This window comes from Pseudorca crassidens, chromosome 10, assembly GCF_039906515.1.
Source record: "Pseudorca crassidens isolate mPseCra1 chromosome 10, mPseCra1.hap1, whole genome shotgun sequence".
NCBI lineage: Eukaryota > Metazoa > Chordata > Mammalia > Artiodactyla > Delphinidae > Pseudorca > Pseudorca crassidens.
The window spans coordinates 73,906,024-73,931,600 of NC_090305.1; the positions used below are offsets into that span (position 1 = coordinate 73,906,024).

A 25,577-nucleotide genomic window follows, 5' to 3' on the forward strand; every position below is an offset into this window, starting at 1 on the left:
CTCTCCCTTCTCAAGAGCAACTCTCTGCACACTTCTGAGTGGCTCTCTCCCCTCTCCAGACCATCTCTCTGCACACTTCTGAGTGGCTGTCCTCTCTCCAGAGCACGTCTTTGCACACTACTCAGTGGCTCTCTCCCTTCCCAGAGTACCTCTCTGCACACTTCTTCACGGGTCTCCCCTCTCCAGAGCATCTCTCTGCACACTTCTGACTGGCTCTCCCCTCTCTCCACAACATCTCTCTGCGCACCTCTGACTGGCTGTCTCCCCTCTCCAGAGCATCTCTCTGCACACTTCTGAGTGTCTGTCCCCTCTGCAGATCACGTCTTTGCACACTACTCAGTGGCTCTCCCCTCTCCAGAGCATATGTCTGCACACGTGTTAGTGGCTCTCCCCTCTCCAGAGGATCTCTATGCACACCTCGGAGTGGCTCTCCCCTCTCCAGAGCATCTCTGTGCACACGTCTGAGTGGCTGTCTCCTCTACAGAGCACGTATTTGCACAAACTCAGAGGCTCTCTCCCCTCTCCAGAACATCTCGCTGCACACCTCTGAGTGGCTCTCTCCCTTCTCCAAAGCCCTCTCTGCACATTTCTGAGTGTCTCTCTCCTCTCAAGAGCATCTCTCTTCACACTTCTGAGTGGCTCTCCCCTCTCCAGAGCATCTCTCTACACCCTTTTTTTTTTTTTTCTTTTTTTGCGCTACGCGGGCCTCTCACTGTTGTGGCCTCTCCCATTGCGGAGCACAGGCTCCAGACGCGCAGGCTCAGTGGCCATGGCTCACGGGCCCAGCCGCTCCGTGGCATGTGGGATCTTCCTGGACCGGGGCACGAACCCACGTCCCCTGCATCAGCAGGCGGACTCTCAACAACTGCGCCTCCAGGGAAGCCCTCTGTGCACACTTCTGAGTGGCTCACCCCTCTCCAGAGCATCTCTCTACACACTTCTGAGTGGCTCTCTCCCGTCTCCAGAGCATCTCTGCACACTTCTGAGTGGCTGTTCCTCTCCAGAGCATCTCTCTGCACACTTCTGAGTCACTCTCTCACGTCTCCAGAGCATCTCTCTGCACACCTCTGAGTGGCTCTCCCCTCTCCAGAGCACCTCGATGGGCCTGTTGGTCAGACCTATATAAAACTCAAGTCTGATAAAAATGCTCCTCGTTTTGGTAGAACTTGTGTATCTGAAAAACCCTGAATCCATCATGCCTGCTATCTAATGACACGAGGAGGGGCACGAAGAAAGCAGCGGGGAAGGTAAGTAACCCTGGAAGCTTGGGTGAGGGCCTTATGAGCTGGGCACCTACTGGCATAAGTAACTCCCCTGTCCTCCATTGAAGCCCAGCCACAAACTTGATCCCGGGCGGAGGGCAGCGAACGTCAGGAACATTTTTATTGGTGAGCTGGCCTGGCCAGCCCTACTGTGGACCAACTACAAAGGCAAAGAAAGCTCTTTCTCAGGCCAGGTCGGGAGCACCTTGGCTGGAGGGGGCCAAGGCGGGATGCTTCCCCTCCAGGAGGCCTTTCTGGGGTGTCCACCCCTCTCCAGGGAGGCCTGTGTGTAGCTGCTTGGGGAGGGGGTGGGGGGAGAGTGGAAAGAGAGCAGCAGTGAGAGGCGGGGAGAGACCGGCAAAGCTAGGACGGGAGGCAGAGACGGGAAGAGAGGGAGACCCAGACGCAGAGACAGAGAGAGAAACGGAGAGTGGAGCACAGCACCGCCCGCCCCCAGGAGGGACGCGGCGGCGGGGATGCTCACCCTGCGGCCGGCCTCGTTGTTGTGCAGGTTCATGAGGATGCGCGCGCTCTCATAGGAGCCCTTGGCGTGGATGCGCTCCCGCTCGCGCGCGTCCACGAACTCCTTGGCGAAGCGGTAGCCGTAGTCGATGTTGTCGCCGCAGCCGCCCCACAGCCAGTCCCGCGGCAGGTCCTTGGGGCGCGCGGCGCGGCTGCAGCCACAGGTGGACAGCTCGCCCTCGCGGCAGGCGCGGCTCATGGCGTTGACCACCCCCGCGGCGCTCACGGCGTACGTGAAGGCCGTCTCGCGGCTGCCTGCGGGCGAGGACGGGTGAGTGGGCGCCCCGCGCTCCGCAGCCCCGGCCGGGGCAGTGCCGCAGAGGGCGGGTGGCGGGGGACCGGCTGGCACACCGCCGAGCCCCCGCTCCTGGCTGGGGAACAAGGAGGCCCTGAGCCTCCGCGCCCCCCCCCCCCCGGGGGAAGGCGGGAGACATTCCCCCCACACACGTAGAAGCGACACATGACAAAGGAGTAGCATCCCTGGTACCTCTGCTCTGACACTTAAGAGCCCAAGGCAGGATTCTAAGCAGTGCTGGCCTGAGTTTTCTCTACACCTCTTACGAAAATATTCCAAACTTATTTTCCAAAATGCCCATGAAAGAAGTCACTGAGGGAAACGTAGACTTGGGGTAGACTTCCTTACACTTATTTTAATGTTTGGTATTATTTTCATTCTGAGTTACCTACAGGGCAGGAGCCTGGGAGCTGCAGGGCTTAGAGCCCCTGCAGCAGCCCCTCCCCACTCCCTGCGGCCTCGGTGGTTGAAACCCGTCTTTCCCATCCTCCATCCACAGCATCTAGCCTGTCTCAGAACAAGGCTCCTGACTTTCCCAGAGGACGTTTCTAAACTGGTCCCTAGAGAGTTTTAAATGAAACTCGCCTCTTCTCAAACCCCAAGCTGACCGGGCTGACACTTCTCACTCACGTAGGTGAGTGTCTACTTTTAAAACAGCCCACGGTTCCTTAGTGTCACTTCTGCAGCTCCCCAGCAGCCTCTGACTCCAAGTGTTAGGATAACAGCAAAAAGGAGGAACAAAAATAAAAAGGTTCTTCTTCCCCAAACTTGTAAAGAATATACAGGCCTAGAGGAAAGAAGTTCTCTCCTTCCCTAAAACGTGTAAAGAGTATCTCCCTGTCAAACGGTTCTATAGGAGCCCTATGTGTAAGGACAAAACAAGAGGTAACCATAGACTACCTCCATCTCCACTTGCATGTGGAGACATTTCCACATGTAACAAGAAGTCACTTAAAGTATTGTCCTATGAGAGAGAGAGGGTTAACACCCGGCCAGCTGAAGCTGGACCTGGGGTGGAGGGGTGGAAGGGGGGGCAAGATGAGGGGGTTCCTTAGTTTCCTCAACTATAAAATTAAGGGTATTGAACTAGATGCCTAGGGAAAAAAAGGGCCCCTTCTGGCACTAGAATCTCTTTACCGGAAACGGTTGCTCCTATACTTAAAGAGCTTGCTAACAATCTTTTTCTTTTGGGGGGGGGGGTGGACAAGGGGGGAGAGCACAAGAACAGCTGACAACGGGACTCAGCCCCAACCATCCTGCAGGAAGACGGCTCTGCCCAGGCAAGTGTCCCCCAGGCTGCCCTTTTCTTGGACTTCTGCTCCACACTTCAATCCACAGCCATTTGTGATCTCCCTTCCAGGAATAGTGATGGTTCTGATTTACCAGAGCTTCCCTCCCACATTTTAAAAAATGAATAACTTGAGGACTGTACCGGTGGTTGACAGGAGGATCCAGGAAGTTCCTGTTGGGGGGGGGGGGGTGCGGCGTGGGGGGGGTGTTACAGCTACCTAGCCTGAATTGGCAAGGCAGAGAACAGCAAGGGAGTGGAGAGAAATGAGGAGAGCAGACAGATTCTAGGGAGTGATTTGAGGATTAACGCTGATAATATAGAAAATGCTGTGTCCCTGGACGGGAGACTTGTAGAATAAAGAGGTAGTCTGAGGAAGAGAGAGAAAAACAATCCTCTGGAGACAGAGAAAATAAACCACTCCTGTATATATAGAGCACAAAAGGGCTTTTACGTAAAACACAATAATGCTGCTATTTTCATAAGTCTATCTTGAACGTATCCTTTTTTGGCCCCAGAATACAAACCTGGTAGAAATCTCTAAGCTAACTGGTCATTGCAGGGAAACGTCAGCTTGCAAAGTGCTCTTTGGCTAAAGCCTGTGGATACAGTCATCCTGGATGGAACACTGCTGGTCCAGTTACAGCTCCCTCCCTGTGAAATCTGCATCTACTCCTATTCTCACCCTCCTTAAAAATGGCGCCTTTCTTATACATCTTTTCACAGCATGGAGACAAAGATGAGACAGAGACAAAAGCTGGAAGGAAAGGCTAGCGTGATGAAAAAACGAGAAAGCTTCCACAATGAAGAGTGGGGCCTTTATGAGGCGATGGTGTACAGCGCCTGGACTGGCCTTGAGAAAGGAGGTAAGGGGTTGGGGGTGGCAGCCTGAGTCAGACACTGGCCCCATCACAGGGTCAGATTCTCAGGGACAGGAACTGGCCTCCATGTCCCTGCTGTACTAAGTGCTCTGGAGTGGGGCACCCACACACCTAGCATCAAAGGTGTTTTAAATTTTCCCTTAGCTCATTCTCTTCCAACATACCGTTAAATAGAAAAGTGAAAGCTAAGTAACTTTTCCACTATTGGTGTGGGGTCCATGTTTCTCTTCCATAAAAATCTATTCTGATTTTTCTTCCCTCCATCTCTCTTTTTTTTTTAAAGGCTCTGTCTGCGTTCACCCGAAAGCCACCCAGCAGTAGCTTTCTGCTCTGAGACCTTGGACACCTGAGGATCCTTGGGCAGGGTGCTCCCAGGGCCTCTGTGACTTGCTAATAGGATCTAGGAGGGCTCCCTCCTCTGAGGCCGCCACAAGGTTCCACTCCCGCCCAGTTCGATTCAACCTAGACAGTGCCACACAGCTGAGGACCAGAGAGTCGACTTCCAGGGGACAATTAAATACAGGCCTTTGTACCAAGGGTTCTGCTTGCTCCCTGAGGAAGCAGGCTCTTTGAGTCTTGGACCACATTTTAAATAAATCTTCAGCAGAACTCAAATCCACTTAGCAAATGATAGCTTATTCTGAACATGTTGGCCCAAAACAGACTACGCAGGAAGAGGATCTTAAAGCTGTGCTCCAGTGACTACCCAGAAAAACAGTTCCAACTGCTGTCTTCCTTCCTTGTTGCCATCGGAGGTGTATGATTTTCACTAACTCATATACATGTGAAAAGCCACTCCCATAGTTTAGTGTGAGAGGAAGGCAGATAGATAGGGGGAACATATAAGGCAAAGGTGACGGGGGGGGGGGGAAAGCTGACAGGTCACCATTCTGATACAGCCAAAAAAAAAGTTTTTGGGTCACTCACAATATCAAAATGCAGCAGAATTCAATCATCTTCACTACACTGCCAGTTAACTACATAAGGCAGCCCATAATCGGGGAAAACTCCGGTGTTCCTGAAGCTTAACTCCTAGAGTCAGAGCCCAGTACATACATTAGCACATTTTAATCATTAACAGGAAGGACAAAGCCCTATGAAACTCTGCAGGCTGAGGCTGCAGACCATTTTCCCATTCAATTAGAGGAACAGCTTCCAGTCCTGTATTATTTTAGTTTATGAAGCCGCTTGGCTCAAACATCCACTGACAACTCTTTTTTGTTCTCAATGAATGCACTTTTCAGGGTTTTTAAAAAAGCGTTTTATCCGTCCATGATGGACATTAAGCCAACTTTTTATCTTCAGTCAGTATAAATAGTTAATTGCTTTGATAAATTGCTTATTTTAGGAGTCACTGCAGTCATATTAATTACACAGGCTTGTTTGCATAAAAGTAAAGAGAGACCGAAAATATTCACTAGGAAACACAGGACCACATCTGTCAGACTGTAGCCTATGCTATTCAACCAAACCAGAGGCAAACTGATGTGCCAAATTCTTTGCCTTTAGCCCAGTTTTAACGCCACCTCCTCCCTGAATGGAATAGCAAGTTCAACAACACATTTAAAAATAAAGCACTGGACCGTGAGCCGTACGTTAAAACTTTTTAAAGTTTCTAGGCTGAGATCTGAAGCACGTGCCTTTATATCATCAATGGCCAACATCGCAAATGTAAATTGGATCACATCTGATTAAACTTCTTTCTGGGACTAAAAATAAAGCCTTTAACATATATCCATCTTGATAGCCTTAGGAAATAATATCTATATTAGGAAAATTGAAACCTTGTTTACTTCCAACACATCCAGCATTCTGAAAGAAAGATGAGTTTTTAGTCTGATGCTTGGGCCACTTTAAAGTGACTCAGCTTTCCTCCTCATCTTTCGAGAGACCAAAATAAGTGTTCTGCTACTACTATTTTAAACAAAATGCTTTTTAGAAAAATTAAGTGTGCAGAAAAATGAAGGTGTCTTTGATGCCCTCCCCCATCTCCTGATTTGGGTCAAGAAGTCCAAAACTTATAATTAGATGTGGGGACAGGCATGCACACAGCCATAATGACAAAATTCCCAAGCCACCAGCCTGCTGGAAGACTCCCTCCATATCAAGCTTGTAAGTAACACTAAAGACTCCTCCTAGGAGAAAAGTTTCTACATATTTAAAAATACATTAAATGGTTTCCTACCTATCTGCATGACCCTGCCGAAGACTGAGGTGTTATCCACGGTGCTGCAGTTCCACCTCCGGTGTCGGAACTGATACTGGCATTCTTTGATGCCTGTCTTTGCGCCCTCTCCGATGTACTGCATGTGGTCCTGATACAAGTGGCATAGTTTCTTCTGTCCTTGAGAAAGTCCTGCCAGTTGGCTGCACAGAGGCTGTGCTCCTATGATATATACTTCTGACATCTGAACAGGGTTATTCATACCTAGCGACCTAAAAAACGGGGGGAGATGTGCATTCAAGATTTACGTGAACTCTCAAGGTGGGCCCCCTGAAAACATGTCAGCAATACATAGTTTTAAGCACACAGATGCTTTTTCTCTCCTGCTTGTCCTCATGACAAAGTATGAGAAGGGCTTCATAAAACTCCTCTGTTTAAACTCCACTCAGAAAACAGAGGTATTGTGTAGTCCCCATCCCGCCATCTGGCTCCTCCGTTAGAGTTTTCACTCCCTTCCTTGCCCCTCGCCGCCATATACCTGAAGCAGAATTTCACAGAATTCTGAAATCCACACCAGAGAAGGGGGAAGTGGCAGTTTGGGGTACGGGCCTCTGACATTAAAGAAAATGACTCACTTTGCCCCACAAACTGGACCGATCTGCCTTGAAAAATGTATGAATGCCGAAAGTAGACACAATTAGACACGGGTAGGAGATAGATAGCAGTTCCTTTTGACTGATGGAAGAACAGTAGGACAAGTGTACTGAAGAATACTTGTCCTACCGAAGAAAAATTCAGCCCGTTCCGGACATTTTAAAAGGGCTCCTTATGTGATTGTGAAAGACCCAAGACAGGGTATCCAGTGAACAGAAGTCGTGTTTGACAGTCAGAAAAATGCTGTTCATTTACAGCGAAAAAATATCCAGAACGCCGTCAAAAATAATCCCCTGGATATACTGCAGTCTATCTTCAAGGCCCCTGACGGCAAGAAACCCTCGTTTAGGGACATTCGACTACTTCAAGTTGACCTCCTTTTGATCAAATTTCAAGCCCCAAATACCCACTTGGAGGTTAGCTGTCTTCCTACAACTCTGCCTACCTCAGACCCTGAAGGTTAATAACCTCAAGTGACAGAAAATAAACGCTGGAACTCACTTTTACTGCCTCGAGGTGGCAAAAAGTAAATTTTATAGATAGGCTTACAATTATTAGAGAAGTGAATTTCGGTTCCCCTTTATTACATGATGTCCTACAAGCATACCTCTGAACAAGGACCTCATAGAAAAAGGTCTGAATTTATAGGTTCTGATTCCCTATGGAGCTAAAGATAAGCTTCAAAGCATTAGCAAATTTAAAAATGTTTTGATTTAAAGATACATATATATGTATATATATACCTGTATAAGATATATATATATATATATATGTATTAGATAAATGCACCCAAACTCACGACTCAGCTTTAAATACTGCAGCATTATACAAACGAATCTTTAAATAAAAGAGTATGCACATAGAAAAACTTACCACCAAGAATTGCCTTCTATTACGACCTGGGCGAAGGAGATAAATATGGCCAAAGCCATTAGGAAGAACTTGGAAGACATTGCCCTTCCAGCCGTCCCCAAAGCAACTCCTGGGCTTAATATTCCAATCGACTTCTGGAGAGGGAAGAAAGGAGCAGATGTTTATTGCCTCTCAGATAATTTTCAAGCATACAAGTTTAAACAACGGAAGCATCCGGGGTCTCTTAAGTTTACTGCTGATTGACTGCGCTTCTCCTCCGTGAGTTTTTTGATGGCAAGATATAGGCAGTTTCTTTTTCCAAATTAATCCACCCACGCAACCTCACCAGGAAATCTGATTTCGCTGGGATCCTGCGCGCGGGGCACGCCAGCGATTACAAACATGTCTCAATGCTGTTGAGTCAAAACCCCGGTGCCAGGCGCTGCCTCCTTCCTGCTTGCTCACGTCCCGCACCCCCTCGCTCCCCTCTAGTTCGCGCTGCGCTGAGTCCCTCCTCGGGAATTCACTCAGGAACCCGCTGCCACCCTCGTCCGCTCCCCGACCTGGGCAGAGCAACAAGTGGAGCCGGAATTAATTCCATGGGCGAGAGGAGCGCAAAGGCAAGAGGATCGCGCCGCCGGCGGCTGCGGAGGAGGCGGAGTGGCCGGGGTGGGGGGTGGGGGCAGCACGCGGTGGGGGGGGAGGGCAAGGGGTGGGGGGCGAGGCCCCCGGGAGCAGCGCGCGCGCGAGTGCCCAGCTGGGAAATGCGGCTCCGAATTAACATCGTCTGTTTCATAATCAGTTTACGGCCCGCTTTGGGGCCAGCCACTTCCAGAGGGGGAAGGGCAGCCCGGGTTTCCTTAGAACGCTCTTCAGCCAGACGGGAGGGGGGAGAAGGAGATGGGGGGGCACAGGGGATAAGGGGGAGAGCGAGCTGCTCTCCCAACCAAGGAAAGCGGAAAACAATGCCCTCTCCCCTGCCTTCGGCCTCCTCCTTGGACTCAGTGTACCCCAGAGAAGGGATATACCCCAGAGGAAAGAAGGAGGTCTGGGTCCCGCTGTCCCGAGAGACGGGATCCCTCGGCCCTCCCCGCAACCCTCCCCCAAATTCTGATTTTCTCACTCCCCCTACCGCCCCCCTCCGATCTCCACTCCTGGCAGCTGCCACGGAGAAAGGGGAAAGGAAGCCAAGAGGGGCTCCAGTTTCCTTTGGTCCGGGTCTGGAGTTGACCATCTCTCTATCGCGACACCGTGAGCCTGGTCCTGGAACAGCGCTACCCCACCCTCCAGCCCAATTCAGACTTGGTTGGGTCAGTCCCGAAAGGTGAGGGTCCAAGGCGAGGCCAGAGCCGGTGCGAGTGAGCCCCCGCCGGCGGGGCCAGAGATGCTCCCGCGCCTCAGCTGAGTCCCTGCATTCCAGGGCGCCAGGGCCCTTGGCGGCGAAGGTTCGCGTCGTGAAGAATTTCGGAGGCAGGGGGCGGCCTTGGAAGCTTCCGCTGCCGTCCTCCCCACTGGTGACTTCTCCACCTGTAGGCGGCGGCGGAGCGAGGCGGTGGAGGGTGCGGGTGGGAGGAGCGGGTTTCCAAAATCCCCTTTTACATCTCTGATAAGGGTAACCCGGCCGCGCTGCGCCGCCCGCAACCCCCGAGGGAGCCCCTTCCTCGGAAAAGGGAAGGTGAGCCTCCTCCAGGCGGCAGAACGGCCTGGCCTGGAACCTGCGCCGGAAAAGAGATCGAGGGAACCTAGGCAGCCGTGGAAACGCGAAGGGGCTCGGGAGCGCGCCACAGCTTTTCCCTGCCAGCCGCCCTTTTGGCCCAGACTCCTTGGGGCTCCTCGAGAGGAAATGCTTATGTGGTCCCAGTGCCCGCTACCCAGGGCTCCGCGCCTGTGTCCCACTCGTCCCTAAAACGCCGCAAAGCCCGGGGAGCATCCCGGAGAATAGAAACCTGGGGTTTCCCCAGCCCAGCAGAGAGAAGGCTCCGTCTTCCTCCCCACCCCCGCCCCAAGTGTCAAGTTTCCTCCAGGGGAGGGGGTTGGTTGCGAGGGCTGCCTTCGCGCGCGGCCCAGGCTGCGAAGTCTCCTCTCCCCAGCGGCGGCCAGGACCGCGCGCGCACACATTCATACACACACTCACGCACATTCACACACTCACTCGTCCACAGACACACACGCTCCGACGTGCTTCCAAGGAGGCGGCAGAGATCGCTGCGGGCCGCGCGCACTTTCCGAGCTTCCCGACGGGCGGGGCGCGTGGGGCGGGGAGCGGGCAGTGGAGAAATTGGTAACAGATTCGGCGGATTACTGCGGATCTCTTTGTTAGAGGCGAAGCCACACAAACCGAACCCACTCTCGGCCCGACGACCCCGGGGCGAGTCCACTCGTTCACAGAATGGGGGCCACCTGGGAGCGGGCCATTTGGTTTGTGCGACTCGGGTCTCTAAGCGCCAGGCTGGGGGTAGGCCGGAGGTGTCCCAAAGGGGATCCGGCAGGAGAGCCCCGCGAGTCGCGTCTCCACTTAACCCCGCGTGCTTGGCCGGAAACACCTTGGTCCTCTTCCCGCTCCAATCCCCGCGCAACCCAGAAAAGGCCCCACAAGTTTGAAAGACAAGGAACCCACAGCAAACTCACTAATACATCTACTCTGTAGGGTGAACGTCCCTGCCTGTTTGCCAAGAGATCTGATCCGAAAAGAGTACGAATAAGACCTCTCCGGAGACTGTTAACACCGAGGGTAAAACAAAAGTTCTGGGGGAGAAGCTGAGTTTACCAAAGAACGGACTAAAAGTTTTTGAACAATTTCAGAGCCCAAGGAAACCGACTTTGTAAGGATCCTTGGAATCTCTTCCTAGTGTGCGACAAGTAGGAGGGTTGCGGGCATTTGAGAGGTTCAAGCACAGGGGAGGAGTGAGGTGGGGGTAGGGCGTTCGTTCGCACGCCCTTGTTTCCAGCCTCAGAACAGATCCATAACCCTTCTTGAGAGAGAGAGAGAGAGAGAGAGAGAGGGAGAGAGAAATCCGTCACACTAGTTCAGAGGACGTTTGGGGCAGCAGAAAGCTTCGGAACGCACGCGCAAACTCGCGCGGCACCCAAGTCCGAGGCCGGAGGCCACTAAAACGAAATTCCCCGGAGGGAGGGCGAAGATTCTGGACCCTCGGCCGACGGCGCTACCTCACTTGATCTGGGTATCCCCTGCCACCTCCACCCTCAGCCCCCACCCCCAGTCTCTGGGAGCGGAAATGATGGAGAAACTGGGAGGAAGAAATTAGATTGACCTGGGCTCGCGCTGGCGAAAAGCACAGGAAACCCCAAGAATCCCAGCTCTTAGTGGGAGATAAATTTTGTTTTCCCCCCCACCTGCGATCTCTCCTGAAAGCAAGGAAAGAGACGGCGAAAATTGCAGAAGAAAAATCAGTGGCAGCCACAAAATTGGGGCGTCCTGCCCAGGGGAACGCCACTGTGAGAAGCAGGAGGGGATGATGGGCTGAAAGGAGGTCCGCTTAGGGGGAGCAGACAAGGAGCCAGAGCTCCGCCAAGGGTGCCTCGGGAAGTGTCCCCAGCGCTGAGTGCTGGGGGGGGGGGGGGGGGCGGGGGCTGTGTGGAGCGGAGGAGAGAGGAGGTGGAGGAGGGAGCTCCTTGAGCCCAAATCAGTGCAAGGAAGGTGTGCAGCCTCTGATTGCCCTGTCTCAGAACTGACACCAGGTCCGGTAACAGGGCATATCCAAGGGAAGAACGGTGGCCAAGTCTAGTTCTGTTCCTTGCCTCACCTCATCCATCCCCAGACAAGGCTCTCCAGACTGCAAGACAACTCTCTCTCTGTCTCTCTGTCTCTCTCTCTCTCACACACACACAGATGCCACTTCCACCTTCCCACACAAGATGTCTAGCTCTCTCTAGCCACAGGCTCTCAACTCTGTCCAGAAGAGCTGTTTGTCGGCAGAAGGAGAAAGAAAATTAAAGAACACTTCAACCCCCAGTCTTCAGAGGCAGTTTCAACTCCACTTTTTAATAGACAAGAAACAGACCGAGAGGGAGAGAAAGCACCACTTGTCCTGGACCACAGGGAAAACTGGTGAGAGCGCCAAGGCCAGACCAGAGACTTCCTAGGGTGACGCTCCTGTTCCTTGCTATGCCCTGGAGAAGCGGTACCAATCCTCCTTCCACTTGCCCGAGCCCCATTTGCTGCGTCGCACCCTTGGCCCCTTCCTTATTAACGCAGCCGCCCAGTGCAGCTTGGCCTCTGGGGGCCTCCGAGGGCCCCTCCTGGGAGAGTGGGACCTGGTGATCTGAAGGGATGTGCTTGCAGAGCCAGAGGTGGGAGGAAGAGGCGAGCAGCTGCCCGCCGGCCCAAAGAACCGAGACTCCAAGACGTCCTACCTCAAGGCAGCCAACAGGGGGCAGCCGGTACCGCACAGCGAGGAAGAAAAAGACTTCAGGACTAGCTGAGGTCTGGCGCACCGTACTAACCCCTTGTGCACCGGGGAGCTCCGCTGAGCGGAGGGAAAAGCAAGGGACTCTGGCTGGGCCTCCTGGGCAGGGTCTTCCTTTGTGGAGACGGGCCTGGCTAAGTAAGGCTAGTATATCCAAGACCCGAGAACAACTGACCTTCTACTCCGCCCCAAAACACGCAGGGCACAGATCCACACACTCGGACACACAATTTCCACTGCCTCCCATCGCCTGCGCGCTTTCTTTCAGCTTTGGCCCCTCGGAACTCCCCTGGCAGAGATTGTCTAGAAACAAAATCTCCGCATCTGGCTGGAGCAGCCTTGAACGTTGGCGGGAGGGCAGGGGTTGAAGAGGTGCGATCCCACCGCTGGCTCCAAGTGACTTCCAAACAGTAAGCTGTCCATTTAAAGAAAGACGAGGGAGGAGAAGGGACCCTGATGCCAGGCTGCCATTGGAAAGTAAAACAAGGCCACAGGGTCTCCCAAGTTTGGGGGTTTTAAAAACGGGGTTTTTTTTGGTGGGGGGGGGCTTGTTTGCTTTAGGAAACATCTTAATTACAATTCCAAGCTTATTTTCTAGAAAAACTGAGAAGGGGAGAGATCAAGAAAAATGAAAATAAGGATCGAAGCTTGGAGGACAGAGAGGAAAAGTTGTTCGGAAAATAGCAAGTTATACCGCAGGAAGAAATGTTAACTTTCTGTAAAAGTGAACTCTCGGTGACCCTCGGAGTGTGTGACTCGGCTTTAACATACAACTGACAATTAAAACAAACAAGAGTTCACAAACTGCCCCCCGCCCGCTCTCCCAACGCGGAGGCCCAAATGTTTCTAAAGGACAAGGCAGATTCCGCGCAGGGGGCCGGGGCGCGCTCTCCCAGGGGACAGGATTAGAGCCACCACTGCCAGCCCTCCCCGCCCCCATCACTGCTGCAAACTGCGGAGCTCACCCAGTGGCAACTAATAATGCTAATAACGCGACCCCGTTCCCCGAGCCAGGGTGCACGCTGGCCCCCTGCCAGGCACTCTTAAAGGCACAGGGCCTGCAGCGCTTGGGTCCCCGGCTGCGTTGAGCTTGCAACCTGGCCTCTGGCTGCAGAGGGCGAGAGGTGCGCTGCTCGGCACAGTCGGCCCCTAGTCCAGCTTCACGGTCTCTCAACCAAGGAGTCCCCTTCCCCTTTCTGAGCCCTGGCTGCACACCTTCTCTGTGCCCGCGCTTGGTAAATATTTGTTGAATTGAATCATTATGCTGTTACTGAAATATACAGAGTAAATTACACTCGCGTTTCTCAGGGCAAAAGGAAACTCATCCGTGAACCGCTGTGTTTCTGTCTCGTCTCTTCCCCACTTTTTCTCCAAAGTCTAAAAAGTTTGCAGAACGTTTGGTGGGACCAGGTCTCCTGGGAGGCCGAGGCAGTGCGCGGGGCGGGGGTGGGGGGGTAGCGCGGCAGGGAAAGGGTAGGGGTCCCTGCCAGCTACGCGGGAGTTCTAAGCCTCTCCAGGCATTAGGAGAACTGGCGGGGGAGGGATAGGAATAGGTGGAGGGGGGGCGGGATATTTAGTTAACTTCCAAAAGAAAAAAAAGTGGCGAGCGTCGGCGGAGCACAGAACACCTACCTTCATTGCGAGGGGGAGGGGGCGCGGGGAGGAAGTCGCCGCAAGACCGAGGGCAGCCGAAGAATCTGAGCGGAGCGGCCGGGTTAAGCCTGGAGGGACGATCCGGCGCAGAGCTGCGTGCTCCTCCAGGGCGCGTCGGGCAGGCTCAGGGGATTGGAGCCCAAGCGGTCACTGGCATCGAGTCTGGGTGCCTGAGCCGGAGCAGCGCTGGGATGCGTCCGTGAACCGAGGGGCGCCGAAGTCCGCCTGCCGGCAGCAGGAACAGGGCCCGGCCAGCGCGCAACAAGGGAGCCGCGGGTCCGGCGAGGGCGCGCAGGCGACTGTTTCGCGGCGAGGCGCTCCCTCTCCAACGTCCATCAGCGACGGCGGTAATTAGGGCTTTCCAACCCCAAATGTGGGCGTGATTGTGCAAAATACTTTACAACAAATAAAAAAAAAATCTTCACAAGCGGGTGAAAAAAATGCCCCACAACTCAACTCTGGCCCGGGGCGGGGGGGTGGGGGAGGCGATCCGTGCGCCCAGGTGCCCCCAGTTCATTCACACCACGGATTCTGCAGACTCCTGGCGGCTCACGCCTCCTGATCTCCAGCTCCTCCTCTCCAAGTCTGTGGCCGAAACGTCTGCTTCCAGGCGCTGATCCTGCGGCCGCGAGTGAGTGTGTGGATGTCTGTGTACACACACAGACACACACCCAAACACACACACACCCACACGCACTGCAGCTTGGGGGCCACAGAACAATCAGGCGCGCGTGGGTTTTTCTCCGGGAGATGCCGCTGAAAATGCAGAAGTCGCCATCCGAGCTGCAAGAGTCAGCGCCAACTTTTGTCCTTTCATTTTAGGGTTTGGTAAAAAGGGGGAGCAAACTGGGTAAAAGTTGTCCCCGAAAGTTCTGCCTCCAGTGGGTTCGGGGACGATGCGCGACTGCCCCAGGGGAGACACTGGCTCCCCCCTCCCAACCCCCTTCTTTCCCTCTTCTGGTTAATCCCCCTCTTCCCCGCCTTTCCAGGGCGAAGAGGCGCGCGGGCACCGCGGCCGTGGGGCTAGAGAGGGGCGAGGGCGAGGGACTCCGCGGCGGCTGTTCAGCTCCGGCGGTCCATGGCCGGCGTGGCTCCCCACCTCCTCGTTTGGCGCCGGGACGAAGGGGCGGGAGAGTGAGCAGGCGGGCGGCGGGCGGTCGGGGCACGGCGGCGGCGGGAGGAGCTCGCTCGGCAGCGGCCGCACGGAACCGGACTCCGGGTGGCGGAGGCGGCGCCTCGGAGCTTGCAGCAGCCTTCCACGCGATCCTGCGCCCCACAGACAGACTGACCGACCGCAGGGACCACGTACCCCCCACCCACCCCCCGGCCTCCCTCTCTCCCTCACTCTCTCCGGACTCCTCTTTCCCCTGGTGTTCTCAGAGAAAAAAAAAAAAAATTTTTTTTTTAAGTTTTAGAACCAAAGGCTGCTGGAAAGGGGGGGAGGGGAGGGGAGGGGAGACAGAAAAAAACTCAACTTTGTCTTTGCGCATGCGTGCTGAGGCCGACCTATGACAAACTCTGCAGGATTTTAAAGCCGTACCACGAGCTGGGGTGCAGGGGGGCGGGATACACTCCCTGCTCGATCCCCCGGCTTTTGGCTCCCCATCCCCCAGGCGTCTGCTGAGAGAGAGAGAGGTCCACTCCGCAGCCGCTGCCTGACCGCCGCCCGGCCCTCTGCTCTCCTTCCAAAACCGCCTACCCAATGGAAGCTGAACCCCAACTTCAGCCTGGACCCCTTGGCTCACCTGTCCAAGGCCGCTCGCACTGGGGCTGCACAGGGGGCTGTCGCCATGACACGGGATCTCTAGCAGGACCTCCTTCCCATTCTTAACCTTGGGGGAGGGTCCCTAAGCCCGGGGGCTGGAGACGAGGACAGGCGCACACATCCTGCCCCGCCCCCAGTGTAGGAGATCTGGGTGCTGGGGTGCGCGAGTGAGCATCTGGCTGCGACCCAACGCATCCAGAAGCGACCCGTGATCCTGCCGGGTTGCATCTTGGCTGGTCCCCTCAGGTGAAAAGGCTGCGAAGTTCGGCAAAACCAGGTTCTGCAGGGCACCGCAACGTGCAGGCACTTCCAGACACCTGTGGTTTGGGCGACCCCGATTGGGCGGGGTTGGTGGACGTGTGACCCCTACTTCCCGCACGCCAGGGGCGCCACCCACAAACAGTGGTTCACACTGGAGTGCAGTTCTTGTTCTCAGCCCTCCCCATCCTCAACCCAAGGTGGAAGACACACACACACACACACACACACACACACACACACACACACACGCACACACTGGATTCAATTTCTGCCATACATCTGGCATGCCCTTGACCTTAAAGCACAAAACCCTTGGCCTGGGTACTTGGGGCAGTGGCTGTTTCGTTCTTTCCATCCCCCACTCCAATCTCTGGCTGACCACCCCAGGGCGATGCTGCCCCACCCTCTGCAAGTCCCTTCCTGACCCTTACTTGTCCCAGCTGCCTGTACCCCTCCAGGGTCCTGGCCTTTGCTGGGCACACCAGAATGGCAGTGTGGGCTTCCCACAAACTACAAGAGAAGCCCTGGCTTCCTCCGGGGACGATTTCTTTCACCAGGGACGCATGCAGACTTAAGAAGGGGGAACCCAACTTTATCATAGATGCCCTTGGGACATCTCCCATTCACCTGAATCCCCTCTCCCTTCACATTCTCTAGGCCTTGACCACATAGTGGCTATTTTCCAATTTCTAATCTAGCCTTAGATCTGCCCATGGGAAGGAGGGTCTAAACAAAGAAGGGTCCCCTCCTGGCAAACTGCCCCTGGGCAGTCAGTGTCTCTCCGCAGTTCCCTCCCTCCAGCTCTTTGGCCCAGCGGCTGGCAGCCTGGATTCTCCGGGCTGTGGGGAACACACCCTCCTCCTGGGCTGGCACCCCAGCAATGCTCCGCAGCATGGCTTCGGACCCAGTTCAGCCACGGAGGCTCTGATAAGTGTCAGGAAGTAAAGTGACTAAGAATAGAGTTCCCAAAGGGTGCTGAGCTGAAGCCCCCCACGTGGGGGGCACCTGAGTGCTGGAGGTAGAATGCTTATAAGATCCTATTCTGAGAATTTGCTCCAGAAACACTAGCTACCTAACCACAAACCTTAAAAAAAAAAAAAAGTTATATTCTGAATTATCAGAATAATTGCCGGCTTCTCTCTAATTGCCTTTGTTAGTTAGCCTTTGTTAGCCCCAAGAGTTTCATATCCTGTTTTGCTGTCTTTCCTCTAGTGGGAACTGGTGCTAGGTTATGGTTGAGTGTAAACTCTGCAGTCTGGAGTTCCAGTCCCAAATCTGCCTCTTTCCAGCTGTGAAACCTTATACAAGTCATTTAGCCTCTCAGAATCCTCTTAAACACACACATGACAACACAAATATTGATTTTGTTACAATACAAACAAACAAAACCCAGAGAAATATAATGGCCTCGCCACACAACAAAGAAAAACAGAAACATGATGACCTACCTGGTAGGAGAGCAGTGAAAACGAAACAGATGACCTTGAAAATCAGGGGTGCAGTGAGAATGAACAGTGATGCTTCTGGAGAACTTAGCAGGGGTCAGGCACGCACTGGGCACTGAATACCTGCTACTCTACAAAAAGCAGCTCTGAAAACAGGTTTTTAAGCTCCTTTGGTGGCAAAGCTGTACCTCCCATGACAAGATCATTTATAGTCTTAATTTATCCCAGTTGGAGTGAATGTTCGTACTCTTCACAGATGAAATATGAACGGTGTTGGGTTACCGGGTACTTCCCCAGACCTCACTGGGGCTATGTGCAAACTAAATAATCATATGCCCCATTTTATCTTTCAAAAAAAATTCCAAAATTTCCAACAAACCAGTCTATCCCCAAGCAGTTCAGATAAAGGGCTGTGAATTTCATCTGATGAAATTAATATTGGGTGTGCTGAGATTATACCCCACGAGGATGCAATAACCTCTGTGACAGTGTTTTTCATGGCTGCAACTCCAGTGCTCAGAACAGTGCCTGGCACTTGGTAAGTGCTCAACAGTATTTGTTGAACGACCAAATGAATGCATGAATGGATGAAGGAATTCTTTCCAGGGGAAAATGTCAAGGGAGACCAACTGTGAAATCCACTGAGAAGCTTCAACCAGGTTCTGCTCTGGAAAGTCGGGCTCAGTTGTAAGAACCAGTCCCACCATGGGTGCTGGTTAATTTGGCTGTGAGAGGAGCAGACAGTTGGAAGGAGGCAAATGGATGCCTCTTCACCTCCACCTTCAAATATTCTCGTTTAACCTACCTCCAATTTGTGGAACTCCATGGTTTCCCTTTGCAAACCGTGTGTGCATTTGGGTGTGTGCACACAGATTGAGTCATCTGCAGACACACTGGCAAGGCATCGCCATGCTCCACTCATTAAAAATGCTTTTGAGTCTGTGGAACAAATAAATCAATATTTTTGGCTGCTCTCCCAACAGGGTTATTTCACAAAACAGAGTGCAAGATAAGGAATTTATGAACGATCGCATCCCTGTGCCGCCTTTCCCAGTGGGAGAAAGCAGGGCCTGGGTTGTCATTCTGGGAAAATCTACCCCCCTTTTATGCCCAGCAAATAATATTTTATGGCCCTAGGTTTATGGTGGTGTTTTAATGATCCGCTGTAGAAAGCGGTTTTCTCTCCGGTGACTAGAATTTGTCAAGAAGGGCTGGAGGCCATAAAAGAGGGACGGGCCCCAGGGACAAACAGGCTCCATCTTCTGAAATAAACTAATAAAGATTTCCAAGATGTTTACTTCTCCACCTCAGAGTCAAGACCAGCCGGGCTGCTGGCGAGGGGCCCACAGATGGAGCACTAAACAGGACAAAGAGGCCGGAAGGGGGTCAGGGCTTCCTCACCACCGCATGGCCACAGTCAAAGTAATACCACCACATTGTGTTGCCACTGGCCACCGGCCTTGCAGGGAGGAAGGGACAGAGGCTCCTTTGAGGTTGGAGGACAATTTTGGACACTGGGCAGACTCAAGGAGTCTCTTTGAGAACCTCAGGCTCTCCTAGCACTGGCCTAATCACGGTGCTCTCCTAACTTAGAGCCCTCTTTATTTTTATAGTCAATGGTGCTTTTTTTGTGGGGTGGGGGGGTGGGGGTTCTGAATGGATGCTTTGTTTTTTTGAGTTTTAAGGGACATCGAGGTCAAACAGACCTAAGTCTGAATCTCCACTCTGCCTCTTGCTGACCAAGTAACCTACAGGGGTCACTTTCCCTTCTGAGCCCCATCTCCTCACCTGTAAGATGGAACACATTAGGGGGGCTCCAACGATTGAGAGAACGTACAGAAGGCTTCGGTCCAGCCTCTGCCCGTGGAGAAGACTGCTGCACTGATTTCAACATGAGGAATATCTGTCCCTGGGTCTCCGGGGAAAATCCTGAGACAAATGAGTTGCCTGAGGAGGGTAGGGCTGGATGTGTGGGAAGAGGAGAGAAATATGGTAGGCAATTATACATGATCCGCCGGGTCTGCACGGTAGAATTCAATAAGGAGGAGGCTGATAAGTGCCGAGATAATAATGAGTAATGAATAATAGTAATGATTGCTGGTAACATTTATTGAGCTCGTATTATGTGCCAGATACCAGCTCCTGTCTGAACTCTTTAAATTCATGGCTTTGTTTCACCCTTACTACTTCATGGGGTAGATCCTGTTATTATCTGCACGATATGGAGAAAAAAAGGGTTCAAAGAGGTCACAATTTCTATAAACCCAAGCTGTTCTAGTATTCAAACCCAACAGTTTGAACCCTGGTAATCTGCACCTAAATAACAGAGGCTTAACCACCATACTTTACCTATAAATAAAGAGAAAACCACTTTTTTAAAGGTATCTCCCCGATTCCCCAAATGTGCCCACACTTTTCCCCTTGGCCTCTCCCACATGAGGCTTACCTTAGTGGAAAGAGTCTTTTCCTGAAAGCTTCTGATTCACTCCACTAAGCCCCGAACAGAAAAACCACCAGAATAAGCCACACCAGGAAAGTCTGATTCAAGTCCAGTTCAGTCTGATGGATCTGTCAAAGATTTGTCCTTATTTCATTCACTGGCGTGCCGTGAAGCCACGACTTCCCTGCCCTCATTCCACCAGCACCGTCAGCAGTCAAAGCATCCATGCTCAGCAACTCACCTGGAATGCTGACCTTGTCTGGACAATGTCCTCCGAATTCCCGGTTCTCTGAGAAGGCCTTAGCCTGCTGCTCCTCCTGTGTTATCCCTGACACGAGAGATGAGGACATGAGGGCTCGCCCTCCCCAGTGCAGCTCAGATCATATCACTCCCCTGCTCGAAGTCTTGCACGGACTCCCTATCTTACCAGATAAAGTCTAAACAAGTCGACCTGCCTGACAGCCACATCGTAATGCATCCTTCGTGCTTGCTGTTCCCGGTGCCGGGAAAGCTGTTCCTCCCGCCTGGGCACCCTCACTTCACTCAGGCCACCACCTCAGTGTATACATCCTAACCTAAGGGACCTCCAGCTCCCCCTGCCGGTGGTTCTGTGCATGATTTTCTTCTTCCATCCTGGTCTAAAATGAGCTCATTTCATCGGCATGCCTATTTCTTTGTTTTCTGTTTCCCCTCACTAGAATGTAAGCTCCAGGAGGGCAGGGGTCTCATCTATCGTGTTCAGAGCTGTAACCTCCAGTGTCCGGCCCAGAGGAAACGCTCAGAATGAATGAATGAATGAATGCTCATGCCCATAGCAAGGGTTTGAACCTTGGTAATCTGACTGTAATATCAGGAGCTTCACCGGTATACTTTATAGATACTTTACCTACAAATAAAGGCAAAACTATTTTTTAATGTTTCCCTGGTTCCCCAAATGTGCCCCCATTTTCCCCCCTGGTCTCTCCCACACAAGGCTTACCTTAAGTGGAAGGAGTCTGATAAGAGAAACTGTTTTCTTCTGAAGGAAGATGGCGTTCCATTACTCCCCCTTTTGCCGTACTATTTCTTCGGAAAGGCGATTTTTTTCTTAACTGGCATTTACTTTTAAAAGGCAGCTGGCATGGTCAGTCTTGTTGCCCATTCCATATTGTATGTGGGCCACTGGGCCTCTAGATGCTGGGTATAGGAGAACATAGGTTAACTATTTGCAGGGGAATCCAAGTCCATTTATTAGACTCTCCTGAGAGACAGGAGAAAATGTTGGAATTTTATTTTGTCTTATTTATTTACTGGTCACACATTTCAATATCACGTGCCAAAATCTGTGTATTAGGATTTGCAGATCTGATTTGGCTACACTTGGTAATTACTTTTGTTCCCAAACAACCCATTACCCGGCCAAACTTCTGGGTATGTAAGAGAAGGTTTTCAAATTCTTCAGCTAAGTTCCTTTCTCTGGAAGAAAAATCTAGAAGAGTGTAATATGTTTCAAAAATTTCCGACTTAGGCATGCAGTGAAACTGGTTGGCAGAAGAACACAATCTCATTAGAAAGGGGCTGGATAACGTTCAGATTCGGCTCTAAGAAGATTCCAACGTAGATCAAATCTATCCTTTCCAGATACGAAGCAATGAACAAGTTTCCTTTCATGACCACCTGGAAAGCCTACCTGGAGGATGAGTGTTAAAAATGGATTTTGCCTGAAGAAGAAAAGTGCATCCTGGCATCTCAAGACTACCTAAGAATATGAACATCTCTTTTTGTTATTTTCAGCTATGTGACACAATTTTTAACTTCAAACCAATGATGGAGAAAATTTTTCAGCAAGAGAGATACAGAATAGTAACGTACCTAAATGAAAGGGACAACATTTCACCATTTAGTCGTTTATTTGGAATTCCTGATACCAACCTGTGCACAAAGTATCTAGGAAGCTGAGGAATTTTTTTTTTTTTTTAACTTTTCAGGAACGTTCTGACTTACAATAGCAATTGCACATCTTACTGAATTTTAACTGGAGTAACTCTCACCAGATTTTTCTCTTCTGTGCAAATATTCTCGACCTCCTTAAAAGGGACCACAAATAATTCCAAATAGCAGAATTAAACCCCAAGTCCTTTTCATTTTGTATACATTGGCACTATAATCATCAATGCTCAATTAAGTGACACTGTTATGACTTCCCAAATCTGTCTCAATAAATCAGAGAATTTTGGATAAAAGCTTCTTTTCTCCACTTAGTTTAATCCTTAATTCAGTGATCTATAAGTGTCCATTTAGGTCAAGTGACAATTCATTGACTTTGAAAAACATGAGAAACACTCCTAGGGCAAAAGATCCTGATGTCTCTGAATGTATTTAAAGTAAGTGGTTTTGACTTAAGCAAAGATTTCTACTTAACCCAGAAGAAAAGCAGTTACTCCTTGGAAATAGCACAGAATTCAGGAAAGTGAAATGAATAATGGCAAAGGATTAAACTTACCTATTCCAGCCCGTACATATATCTACCGAGTATATACAGGAACACGATGGCTCCACTCATGTGTCATTTGTGGACAACCCTCCTTTCCTCAACCCAGGAGCATGATACTCTCAGTCATGCAGACGTGTCATAACAGAGATTAGCGAGTACGTAAGCACCATGCCTCCCTCATTCTGCATGCTCAGTTCAAGGATGTTTGAAAATACCTCTTTCTATTTGAAAACGGAATTCAATCCATGTGACGGCATCATCTATTTCAAAATTCAACAACAGGAAATAAAAACAAGTCATAAATTTAGAGTGTCAGTTTGCTGGGACTGAATTATAGCTACAGAAAATAAATCAAAGATCAGCTTAACACATATGGAAAGTAGTAGCCGTGGACATGACTGACAGGCCATTCATTCATTCATTCATTCAGCCAACATTTATGGCTCATCTACTGTAGATCATCAACTATTCATTTAACAAGCTTTACGACGCATTCATTCATTCATACATTCATCACATTAGTATTGTATGTGCCAGGTCAGGTTGTCATGTTGGTTTGTTCATTTTAGTCAACAGGTAATTACTGAGCACTTATACTAGGCACTAGACCCGAACAGGCTCTAGAATAAAATCTCAAACGTGTGGCTGAGGGGGAAGCCCCCCGAATGTGTTTCTACACATATCCCGGTTGTTACTGCTGCTTGGGTGAGGGCTCTGGGTCTGTGACCTCTTAAGGACCAAGTTCAACGTTGGGGATCCCTCCTCGTGCTGGCTGGCCACGCTACAAGTCCCAAGGGGGTCCAGCCAGAGACAGGGGTTTACTCTGACTCCATGGGTCACCATCAGAAGACAAACCCTCTACACCCATGTCATTGCCAGGTCTCCCAAGCACTGAAGTCTTACAGGGGGCTCAGAGAACAGATGCACACTGTCCTCTGTCGAATGACACTGGCTGGAGGTTGGGAGAACTCGTAAACAGTCTCTTTTCTACAATCGTGACTACCTACCCCATAGAAAATAGAATTTCCCCCCACTTCTGTCTTAAAACACTCACTCAGGTCTGTGCTAAGCATTTTATGGACATAATATGGAGCCTGACCTGAAGGCTGTTATTATCCTGATGTTACAGAAGGGGAACGTAAGTTTGGAGTAGTGAAGCAACTTGCCCCAGGGCACATAGCCAGGCTAAAGATGAATCTTGCAGATCAAGAGCCCTGGTTGGCTATAAATGTGTTTCTGGGTAAGGGGTTGGGAAGCATCCCAGGACATAAGGAAGTGTTGAAAATAAAGGCAATACAGAAGTAAGCAGAACCCAGAAATGGAGAACAACAATGGGGCTTGTCGAAGCCCTTGGATCCAGCCGTGCCTGAGGGCCACCTTAACCTCCTTACCTTTCTTTTGTGAAATCAGTTTGAACTGGGCTTTAGCACTTGCAGTTCAAAGAGTTCTGACAATACAACAGTGTTGGGTTGTCTTAGGGAAATTAATATTTAAGTTAAAAAGGCAAATTCAGGTTTAGGGTTAAATGGCAGATACCTGTTCCCTGCTGGGGTTTGGACCAGCCCCCTCGAAACTAAAGGAGATTTGATCTGAGACCATCCTCAGGTTCTCTTGAGACAGACTATCTTGTCAGAGCAGGAAGAAGCCATGGGGGCTGAGCACTGATGTATGAATGGTGTGGCGTGGGAGAAGAGTCCATACGTGAGTCGGGCGAGGACCTCGGGAGCACTTGGAGGATAAGCGGTGAGGTCCAGGCCAGGAAAAGAGTATGTGAGGGTTTTTTCTCAGAGACAAAATACTCTGAGGCTGAGAGACGGACGGTGCAGCCTGTGACCTACGGTAACATCTACAGGACATCTGCCTTTGACGTATTTGGGACTATCAGTGAGGAAGTCAACAATTGTCTTTTAAAAGTAGACCCTCGGGAATTCCCCGGTGGTCCAGTGGTTAGGACTCCACACTTTCACCGCCGAGGGCCAGGGTTCAGCCCCTGGTCGGGGGAACTAAGATCCCACAAGCCACGCGGTGCGACCAAAACAAAACAAACAGCAAAACAAGTAGACTCTTGATTTCTGTGGTCTCTCTGATGCCATTTCATTTGGAAACATAAACGGTTTAAATAAATTAAATTCATTACTTTAAGCCTTAAAATCCAGATACTCAGGGGAGAGAAAGAAGGGACTTAGATTCCCTATGCCCATTAGGAATCAAGTTTGAAGTAACTAATTTCTCCATGTGGATTCATCAATTTGCTCCCCAAAAAAGACTTCTTGCAAGTCTCCTTCATGCCTGGCACTTTGCAGGGCTACAGAGATGGGCAAAAATTGGATAAGGTTCTTGCCCATATGGTACCTACGTATCTTCCCTGCCTAAGAGATCCTCCTTTTCCATGGTAGTGAATATATTCATTCAGTCATTCATTTAATGGTTTTTCATTTATACCAACTTGTATAAATATACATATTAAATATGACCAAGTAAAAGCTCAGCTAGCAGGATGTTCTAGGAAAGAGCTATTCTTTGAGGATAAATCAATGGTTTAGCAAACTGGGAATGTAAGAATTAACACGTTAAACTCCTGCTATACCTTTTTGTTACCTTTGTTAAAAATGGAAATTTTACTGAGTTTCTTCCTCGGTAAATACAGTCTGGTAAACCTGGATGACACAGACTTCAGTGACTCAGGCATGACGGCACAGGGGTGAGAGCTACACACGCCCAGTACAGTGGTCACGGACCACATGCAGCTGCTGAGCACTTGGAAATGGGGCTCGTCCAAATTCAGATGGGCTGTAAGTGCAAAATATAAACGGAATGTCAAAGCCTCAGCACGAAAAAAGAAAAAGATTATAAGATATTAAGAGCGTCTAAACCGACTATGTTGAAATGATAATATTTTGGATATACTGCATTAGAGAAAATATATCATCGAAATTAATTTCTCCTGCTTCTTTTTAACGTTTTTAAAAATATAGCTGCTAGCAGATTTAAAATTGCATACATGGCTTGCATTATTTTCTGTTGGATGGCTCTGGGTTAGAGCAGGGCCCTGGAGTCAGAGTAAGGATTGAAACCTGGTGCCTCTATTTAATAACCGTAGGGACGGATAACTTAGCCTCACTAAACCTCGGTTTCCCCCTCTGTAAGACAGTTACTAACAGTACCTACCTCCCTGGGCTGTTGTGACAATTAAGT

The 25,577-nt window shown here is 50.9% G+C and overlaps 1 protein-coding gene across 11 annotated transcripts in view; it reads right to left on the minus strand.

The window, feature by feature from the left end:
- WNT5A (Wnt family member 5A) overlaps nucleotides 1-25,577 on the minus strand; it is a 42,857-nt gene that overhangs the window by 11,512 nt on the left and 5,768 nt on the right. The window contains exons 3-10 of one of the 11 annotated variants that reach the window (XM_067754800.1): nucleotides 20,889-22,642; nucleotides 20,151-20,237; nucleotides 19,916-20,037; nucleotides 19,258-19,416; nucleotides 18,275-18,408; nucleotides 7,940-8,073; nucleotides 6,434-6,684; nucleotides 1,747-2,039 (exon numbers count right to left, since the gene is read on the minus strand). In XM_067754800.1, the coding sequence (XP_067610901.1) occupies nucleotides 1,747-2,039; nucleotides 6,434-6,684; nucleotides 7,940-8,073; nucleotides 18,275-18,408; nucleotides 19,258-19,363 (918 nt within the window). In that variant the 5' untranslated portion in view covers nucleotides 19,364-19,416; nucleotides 19,916-20,037; nucleotides 20,151-20,237; nucleotides 20,889-22,642. The other 10 variants (XM_067754801.1, XM_067754802.1, XM_067754804.1 and 7 more) reach the window with 10 other exon arrangements.